Source organism: Nicotiana tabacum, chromosome 20 (assembly GCF_000715075.1).
Source record: "Nicotiana tabacum cultivar K326 chromosome 20, ASM71507v2, whole genome shotgun sequence".
In the NCBI taxonomy this organism is placed as follows: Eukaryota; Viridiplantae; Streptophyta; class Magnoliopsida; order Solanales; family Solanaceae; genus Nicotiana; species Nicotiana tabacum.
In genome coordinates, this window is record NC_134099.1 from 101,137,671 (window position 1) to 101,147,604 (window position 9,934).

At 34.4% G+C, this 9,934-nt stretch overlaps 1 protein-coding gene across 1 annotated transcript; it reads right to left on the minus strand.

Moving 5' to 3' along the window:
• Window positions 1-2,232: 2,232 nt before the first annotated feature.
• On the minus strand, window positions 2,233-3,911 carry LOC107807419 (MFP1 attachment factor 1). Its single transcript, XM_016631785.2, has 2 exons — window positions 3,452-3,911; window positions 2,233-2,731 (listed from the first exon to the last, which is right to left on the minus strand). The coding sequence occupies exons 1-2, from the start codon at window positions 3,734-3,736 to the stop codon at window positions 2,567-2,569; spliced, it is 450 nt and encodes a 149-aa protein (XP_016487271.1). The 5' UTR covers window positions 3,737-3,911; the 3' UTR covers window positions 2,233-2,566.
• Between the last annotated feature and the right edge of the window lie 6,023 nt (window positions 3,912-9,934).

Consider the following 9,934-nt stretch of genomic DNA (forward strand, 5'->3'; position numbering starts at 1 on the left):
TGTAATATATTTTTATACAAGGAGGTACAGTATGTATATAGTTGTATGAAATTGTATAAAGATATGTAAGCATAATAGTGAAAATGTTTGTGATTCACTATTTATATGATGGGAGAAATCCACCAAATACCTATAAATAATGTATCAACCTCGTATATAATAGAGTATAAGATGTGTTTATACACTATCATATAATATTATACATTTTTATACAAATAAATCCTACCAATGGAGCTTCACAGTTCTTCCTCTTCGTTGAGCCTCTCTTGAAATTTAACTCAAATCTACTCCAGGTTATTTAAAATTTAAGTTTTGAACTCCTCTTGATGATCCTAATCAATTGGACAACACCCGATCCAAACAACTAACAAAAAACCCAATTTATGAAATCAAAGCTTCCAACGGCCTTTAATGGTGACTTATATTTTTCAAGTTTTTAATCAACCATTGGAATTGAAATTACATGTGGAATGAGGATAAGATAGAGACAATGCCACTTTCTTTCTAGTTTGATGATCCAACAGCCTACCAGGTAAATCTCTTTAGTGCGTGACAGTAAATAACTAATTCCTTTATGTATTTTTGGATCAGCTTTGAATCTAACTTTGAATCTGGAAGGAGAATCGAAGGGGAATAATAACAGTAGAGGAATATGAGGGTGCAAAGTCGTGATACAGGTAGAAGAAAAGAAAAAAAAGAATTAGATGGGGGTGGGCTTAAGCCTAACGTGTGAAAAGTAATTTTCAGGACCAAGTGATAATGCGTGTAATTCTCCCTTTATTTAATAACCATGTTGTCCGGGCTAGCGTGCGCGCAAATAATTTTTTGGTTTCAATTTAAGTAGTATGTTGTCAGCATATTGAAGGCAAGAAATTACTGTGACATACTCCCTTAAATAGCAGAATGAGCAGAGAAGCCAAGATTCATCAATGCAAATGACAACAAATAAGTCTATAATTGAGTCTAAAACATCTCTATGAGATTCGACTTGTTACAAGAAGCATAACACTGGGCGACAACAGAAGCATCAAAGAGTACTTAATTTATGCCCAGAAACACTAACCACCCCTGAAAATGAACAGCAAACAAACAAATACTGTACATAGGAAGCTCAATAGATCAGATCCTGGGAGAAAAAGCTAAATACAACACTCAAATGAATGAACTTCTTAGCTCAGACCGCTCAGATCATTGAATTTGTAGTCCCGCTTACTCTATAATCAACTCAATAATCCAAGCAAAAGGAGTAGCCACTTCTGTTTCTATCTTTAAAAGGATCACAAAGAAATTATACAGCAAATAACAGTTAAATATCAATAGAGGGATTTGTAACTTGCCCCGAAAAAGGACTTGGGGATTACATTTTTTTGTTGTGATCCTATTAAGCGTAGAAATAGAAGTGCTGCTCTTTTCATGGACAATACATAACTTGACATATGTTATTTCCAAACAGCATGCCCCTATAATCAAACACCTTCATGATGTGTAGCAGAAGTATCTAGAAATCATAAGTTGGATCAGTATCCCCTCGAATACGAGAACAAGACTTATACATCACAATTAATCAATGCACAGCGGGTCCATTAGGGGCAGACGGTAGTCCAAAATGCCATGCCCCAACCTGGGGAGCTACCTCTGATGCAAATGTAAGTAATACCCACAGCTTAAGTTAAAACTTCCAAGATTTCTAGACCACGCCTTAATAAAATGTGTATCTTTTTTCTCTAAAGTAATGTTGAAATCTAGCACAAGTCATGTCCATACAAAAACAACCAAATATCCAAGAAACAATAATAGTATTCAGCAATTGTATACCATCTTAATTAACATAGAAGCAATAACCCCAAATCTTATCAAGGGAGTAGATATTGTACTTATTTGTATCACATGACAACACAAGCAATAAATGACACATTCCGTCAAAAGAGCATCCCTAAGAACCACGGTTGTTATAGCACAATCAAGATGAGGAGGATCATTAAGCACCAATCATAAAAACATAAAAATAAAACTTAACAATCATCAATCCCAAATTAGCTAAGGTAGATTGTATGATTACTCAGTATCGATCGGAATTACTTTTACGCTAACATCTAAAGACTTCAACCTCCTCCTTTATCTGAGTTTCTAATTACATAGAACCTCAAGTCTCTTGCTTTATTTGAGTTTGTGATCACATACACATAGCAAGTTAAAATTAGTAAAAAATGTGAAGAATAGAAAAACAAAAAATAAACGCATCCCCCAATTTTCAACTGACTCCCAGAAATAAAATACAAAGTCAAGTCAATCCTGTCCGCATCAATGGACATTAGTGTCAGATATAACAAAGCACAGGCAGAATCTAGACTTTATATCAGGAACCCTCAAACTTACGCAAACTGAAGAAAGGCAATGAATCAGGAGGCTCTCACATAGATGTTTATTGATCCAACATTATATATATCGATCTACATAATACATAAACAGCACAATGAGATCTCATTACACCTAAATTAACCAAAACCTAGAGTTTTTCTCATTGCAGAGTCAATTAGACGAAAACTAAATGACCTCGTTGCAATTTTCAAGACTCGGTTTCAATGGATGAGATTTCCCCAGTGTGAGCGGAAGACTCCGAAGCATCCACCAGCGACTCTGATGGTTTACTTTCAGCTTCCGGGGAAGTGGTAGCAGCAGATCTAGACTTCAGAGCGTCCAGCATACGCTTGCTAATCTCCTTGGAGTATACCTAAAGCAGATACATATCCACCATTTAGTCACTGGACCTTAAAAAGTGCAGTTTATTATACATATACATGGTAGTATTCCTAAAGAGAAACATATCACAATTTAAGTGCAGAAACGGATCTAGGATTTGATGTTTATGAGTTCCTCCAACAACATCAAGTCAATATACAATAATAACTAGGTCCACAATCACTTATTTATAGATATTTAGTGAATTTCTTAATAGTTAATACATATAGAGTATCTCGGCAAAGGCTACTTCATTCACGTGAAACCCATAAGTTACAAGCTAGATCCACCTATAAGTGGGTGAGATGTAGTACATTATACTCTCTTCACCGAAAGAAACGCCTTTGAAACATGTGGTCTAAAACAAACCATAGACATTTTCGTCGCTATAAATCATATCATTCGGTAGGGGAGCCAGGATTTAACTAAGGGAGTCAAAATTTAAAGAAGTAAATACTTGAAAAAGACAATGGAATTCAATACATAGTATGTAAACATATAAAGATAACTTTTACCTATCCAAACAGTATAATTTTCCAGGGCAGAGATGTTAATTAATATGGAAAGTTTAAAATTAAATTATTACTAAATATAAAAATGACTAAGAAGTAAAGAGTATTACATAAATTGGAACAGAGCGAGTAGTGAGTTCAAGTAGTGAGTACAATGGTTCAAGTTGAAAGTAGTGAGTTCAGTAGAACCCTTTACATACCTGAAGGATCTCGATTCCATCAACGTTAGGGGAGACAGAGGATCCAGCAAAGGTAAATGCCTCTTCCTCTATGGACCTGGCAATATCTGAAGCCTCTTCATTTGTGAGAGTGCTGTAACGTTTGGAGAGGATAGAAGGGGTAGAGAGAGTTTCGATGAGACGCTGAATGACGGCGTCACGGGTGCGCTGTGTGGGTGGCCAAATGCTGAATGAAAAATTCTTCTGGGTATCGTGGGAATTACTGGGTTCTAATTGGCTCTGTGGAGTTTCTTCCATTTCAGTCATTGATGCGGAGGGAAAGATTTGGGGAATTACTGGATTCTAATTGGCTGGTGCAAGCAATTTTTCGTTATTTGAAAGAGGGATTGATACAAAAAGAGACAGATTGACGGGAATTATTAATTGGTAACGAAGACAGAAATTAAATGCATTTACCTATTTCTTGAAAGGTGAAATTAGGAATTGCACCTCTTCTCTTTTTTTCTTTTTAGGGCCGTTTGCCTTTTGGCCATTAAAAAAATTCATTTTTTTTTAAATTTTTTACTTTTTTCAAAATCAGTGTTTGACCGTAAATATTTCAAATTTCGCATGAAGTTAGATTTCGAAATTTTTTAAAAATAAAAAGTTATTTTTCAAAATTCACTTCAAATCACTCACAAAAATTAAAAAAATAACTTCAAATAGTATTTATATCCAAACACAGCTCTAATTTGTAAATATTATTTTCATTTGATTTTTTTTTTACTTTTCCGAAATATCACAATTCTTATATCCAAACGACACTTAATCATTTGGTCATTATGTAGCAAAAAGTCATTGATAATTGATACAATTAATTTGAATTCGTGCTGAAAAAATAAAAATACAAATAAAAACAAACCAGAAAATTCATCTAACGATTCTTTTCTAAAAATTAAGGAATTCTTATCGTTTCACTACACATGTCACAAATTCAATGAAGTTGGAGTAAATGGATTGTTGTTATGTACACGCTACATATGCTTAGATGTTAGATGTCTGTTTGTACATTCCAAAAAACTTCGTCTACAAACTATGGACGTTTCATATTAGTCCAATTTATTTAATTAAAAAAAAGATTTTAAGCATAACCTACAGAAATATGTTTAGTTCTACTCACCATGCTTGGGTAGAGAAAGGAAATTGTTAAATTGGTGAATGAGTTTTCCAAAATAAGTATAATATGTCAAAAAAAATTAACAATTTGGTCTTTCATTTCTTTTAGAATTTTGGCAGATGATAGAGAAGTCCCACCACACAGAATTCGTATAACAAGTTCTTGTCAAGCATGCATTAGACTTTCTCCTTAAGTTTAAGTGGTTATAGTGTCGGCTCATAGGCAAAGCCGGTAAAGCAATGACTTTAGGCTCCCAAAATTTTAAGGGCCCTTTTCAAAATTCATAATAGGTTCACTTTATGGTAATTGTCCTTCAAAAAATAAAATTTTATTCTGATATCAAGTTATCAATTTCTATAATTAGTTGCTGCTATTTTTTGATCCTTTAAATTTGAAATTACTGTTTTTTTCTATTTTTAACTTATAGTAGTAATATTGCCGTTGGAATTCTGCTATAAAGCATGAATTAGGTTATTCAATATTATTTTTTACAAGTTTAAGGCCTCTTAATAAAATTTGGCTTTAGGCTTTAGACGGCAATTTTAATGCAACTACTATCTACCGTCCTTAATTTGTATGTATGGAGAGGGGGGCCTAAAAAAAGGGTAGTTTTCTCCTTCGAAACATTGCTATTTACTGAAGAAGGTAAGGAAGCCTGAACTGCCGAGTTTTAAAGGAAGATAGGTGGAGGATGGTGTAAGAGGTAGAGTGGTCCAAAATAAGGTGGATCTAAAATGACACTTCAGCTTTGGGGGCTATTACAACGACAATGCAAAGGTTTTCGTTCTTTCAGAGAACCAAAAATCTTACATCCTTTTGAAAAAACCTTATTGTTTGTGCCAAAGTTACAGCACGAAACTTCTTTCGATGTTTTAAAAAGCTACATTAATTTGTCGTTATTTTTTTGTCTTAATGTGTACACTTCCACGAGGAAAAGCACCTTTTCCAAGTGTGCATTTGAAAGAAGATGCTGACCTGCGTTGAGTGTTGTAATACTAAACACTCTCTCCCTCTCAAATTATTTATCGAGCATTTGTAGGGTACGGAGCGAGAGGATTACAGCATTTGTAGGGGCGGGGCGGGGCGGGATTTTAATTTTTTGAATTAAAACCTAAAACGCTGCTCTGCTCATATTTAATGAGATGTACTCTTGCTTTATGGGATTAGATAGAATTCCTTTCTTCTTTCGGATTATGTGATCTCTGTTCCAAGAGAATTTGATGCTTAATTTGCAATAGACAGTTACACAATATGAAAGTTGAAAAATATGAGAAAACATAGAATTACAACATATGCACAAAGTAAGTGGAGTTAGCACTAACGAAGGAAGCCAAATTAAGAAAAATTGCATAAAGTTTTCTAAAAAGAAGAATATATATACGGCGAAATACGGTCCTTTTAAGTAGAAATCAGGCAAACACCTCAACTTACCTTATAGCCATTTTGACACTTCAAGTTATATCAGCAGACACCTCACATTGACATGGCAAGTCAAGTGTATTTTAATTGCATTTGGGCACCTGAGGTTTTACCAGACTTTTTTTTTCTTGTTTTAGAATTAAATTAAATTAAATTTTGGAAGTGGGTCTCACATTATATTATTTTTTTTCTTTGCTAAAAATCTCTCAGCAATAATATTATACCTTTTTCATCCAAAAATTCAGTAGCTCCACTTCTTTAAGCTACCACCAAAACAATGGCCGGAAGTTTGGCCGGAGCCTTCAATGGTCAACTTTTTGTTTGAAGCACAAAAAAGAAAAATCCGTTTTCAAACGGTTCAATTCTTTAGTCCCTCGTGCTGATTCGCTTCACCCCTGGGTCATCTCTGCCGACGGCGACGACTCCTTCTTCATTGCATTTCTCATATCCATCATCAAGTTCTTTCACCACTTCATTTCCTTGAGAAAGCCTCTCCTGAACCCGACCAAATATCAGAACAAGCCCTATCGTGTGTTTGTCCGAGAAGATTCGAAATCTCTAAATCAAGGTTCGGTCCGGTAATCTTCGGTTAGAGAAGATACGACGATTAGGTGGAAGACATAAGTGAAATGAGGGTTGAGGGTTCTGTTATTTGGGAAGACCGACTGAATAAGATGGATTACGAGTTCTGTTTTTGGGGAAGACATAAGTGAAAGGAAGAAAGAAGAGTAAGTTGGTGGGGTGGGGCTGGGCGCCGCTTTAGTTGAAACTAAGGAAGAAGTCTTTTCTTTCAATGTCTTTTTGTTGTTAATTACACGTGTAAATATTTTTTATTATAAATTATACGTGTCATTTTTTTATTGATTTATTTGACACGTCATTGGCAAGTGTAACTCACGCATATGGTCTGTTGCACTCGGGTATTTATTTGATATATTTAATAGCCACTTGAAGTGTTTAAATGGTAAAGCAGTTAGTTGAGATGTCTGTTTGATCATTGAGGATAACATAAAATGACCGTTTATGTATTTCGCCTAATTAAATTATAATGCACCGGAATATGGTATCTTTTGATAATATTCTCAAATTAGAAAATTTTAAAAAATAAATTATGTCGGGGGGGGGGGGAGGAGTTTGCGGAGCTGGGCGTTTAAAAACAACAAATTATACTTTGCGGGGCGGCCGCACCGCTCCGCACCGTTTGCCATCTCGAAGTCCGTTCCAAAAAGAATGACACATTTCTATTAGGAAACAATTCAACTTTAAACTTTTCATTTTATCCGATTGAGAAGCCTTTATAGCCACACAAATGTCATTGCCCCACAAAACTTTTGTCTCTTAAGCTTTTAGAGCCATATATTTTAAAAGTCTTTTTTTCCTTAAACTTTGTGCCAAGTCAAACCACTTCATTTAAACTGAAACGGAGGGAGAATTAGGAGGATGGTTGGACTATTTTTTTTTCTTATTTATGTCATAAGATATATCCTCTTCTCATTGAATATTTATTCTATTTATATGATATTTCTATCTTCAAGAATAATTATTATTAAGGATAAAATAGAAAAAATATAATTTATTTTATTTTGAACTTCTAAAATGACAAATAATTTCAGACAACTATTTTTAAAAAGTACGACAACTAATTTGAGATGGAAGGAGCAGAAGTTAACTCTTAAAACTCATTCGTAAAGTAACCAAAGGATAATTTTAGAAATATTCACAAGTCTAATACTTAATCCTTTAGAAATATTAAGGATGGCCATTAAATCCAGCCAAAGAATTGTCATCAACAAGTTTACTAATATTCCCTCAATAGGGATTTCAACTTTATGGGTCGTTTGTAAAGTCACCAGGTAATTAGAATTGATATAATTGTTAGGGTAGTAATTACACAACCTAGTAATTATATGATATTACAATTACGACGACATGTTTGTTTGTCATGATATATTACAGTGCAATTACAAGTATACTATTTAGTTGCACAAGTGTAATTATACAGTTAGATTAAATTTCAAATATAAAGTTAATTATTAATTAAAAGTTAAGATTGAACAAATATATGCATTTATATATGATATTAAATTAAACATTTAAAATACATATTGTTTCTTAAAAATATATTAATTACTAATCATATATTTGTAACTAATATTGTAAAATAATTGACATATATTTTTAAATTATAATATTTTATTTTAATTAATTATAAAAACTAAAAGTACATATTATGTAAGAACATCATGGAGTGCTTGATAAGAAGATTAATATTTATAAATGTAATACCATAACGTTACTCAAATTGTTTTAGGGAAAAAAATAATTTATCAATTCTTACTAAAAAATGAATGGCAAGCAATCTGAATCTGTGATGACCCAAAGGGTCATCTTATGTTTTAGAACCCGATTCTATGCTATTAAGCCTTAAAAATCTCATTTTTAACTTCCTCAATTTGTGTGCGCAGTCCGGCCGTATTTTCGCAAAGCCTTTATGTTGAAAGTTGATGAAAATAATAATTTTTGCCTTAAAAGTTAATTTTAGTTGACCTCCATCAACGTTTTGAGTAAACGGACCCAGACCCATATTTTGACGGTCCCGGTGGGTCCGTAATGAAATATGGGACCCGGGCGTATGCCCGAAATCGAATTCTGAGGTCCCTAGCTCGAGATATGAATTTTTGTTAAAAATTAAAAGACTGAAAATCTAATGGTTTTAAGGATTTGGTTAATGTTTTATCTTGTTGGTATCGGGTCCGTATTTTGGTTTCGGAGCCCGGTACATGTTCATTATAATATTTAAGGCTTGTCTGTAAAATTTGGTGAAAAACTGAGCTGATGTGACGTGATTCAGACGTCCGGTTGAGAAAATAAAAATTTTAAAGTGTTCTTGAGAATTTCATTTGATTTGGTGCTAAATTCGTAGTTCTAGGTGTTATTTTGGCGATTTGATCGCGCGAGCAAGTTCATATGGTGTTTTAAGACTTTTGTGCATGTTTGGTTTGGAGCCCTGAGGGCTCGGGTGAGTTTCGGATAGGCTACAGAGTGTTTGAACTTAGAAAAACCAGCAATTGATGCACCAGATCTGCAGACTTCGCATTTGCGAGGTCTGGCTAGCAAATGCGAGCCTCGCAATTGCGAAGAGACCATAGCATTTGCGAGTAGTGGGCTGGGAGGGACACCTTTGAATTTGCAAAGTTTTTGATTTCGCATTTGCGATCCTGACAGTTCGCATTTGCGAACACATGGTCGCATTTGCGAACCCCAGGTCGTAAATGCGATACCTGCAACTGTTCAAAATTTAAGTTAGATGGGATTTTCTCCCATTGTCCAAATTTTCAAATCCTAAAACCCTGGAGACGATTCTTCCAAGACAAATTCTTCCCCAAAACTTTGGTAAGTGATCCTAACACACTTTCTTCCAATTCCCATCACATTTTATGAATTTCCAACCTAAAATCTAGGATTTCCATGGTAGAAATTGGGAGTTTGGGTAAAATTAGGAATTTTTGAAAAATTAGGATTTAGACCTCTAATTGGGATCAGATTTCAAAACTTATTACATATTCGGGCTCGGGGGTGAATTGATTTTGGTCTGAACCTCGAGTTTTGACCAAGCGGGCCTTGGGTCGATTTTTGACTTTTTAGGGGAACGCTTGAGAAATCTAAATTTATGCATTGTAGTTAGTTTATTTAGCAATAATTGATGTTATTGAGTTAAATGTGGCTAGATACGAGTGGTTTGGAGGTGGACACTAAAGGAAAAGCGGTAATTAAGCATTGAGTGGCCCGTGGGGTGAGGTAAGTGTTGTGTCTAACCTTGACTCAAGGGATTAGGAATCCTTGATTTATTTTCTATATGAAATCCATGTGAGCGGTGTATAGGTGAGGTGACGAGTACCTATGCGCCGCCAATTTATCTGTTTTGCCTG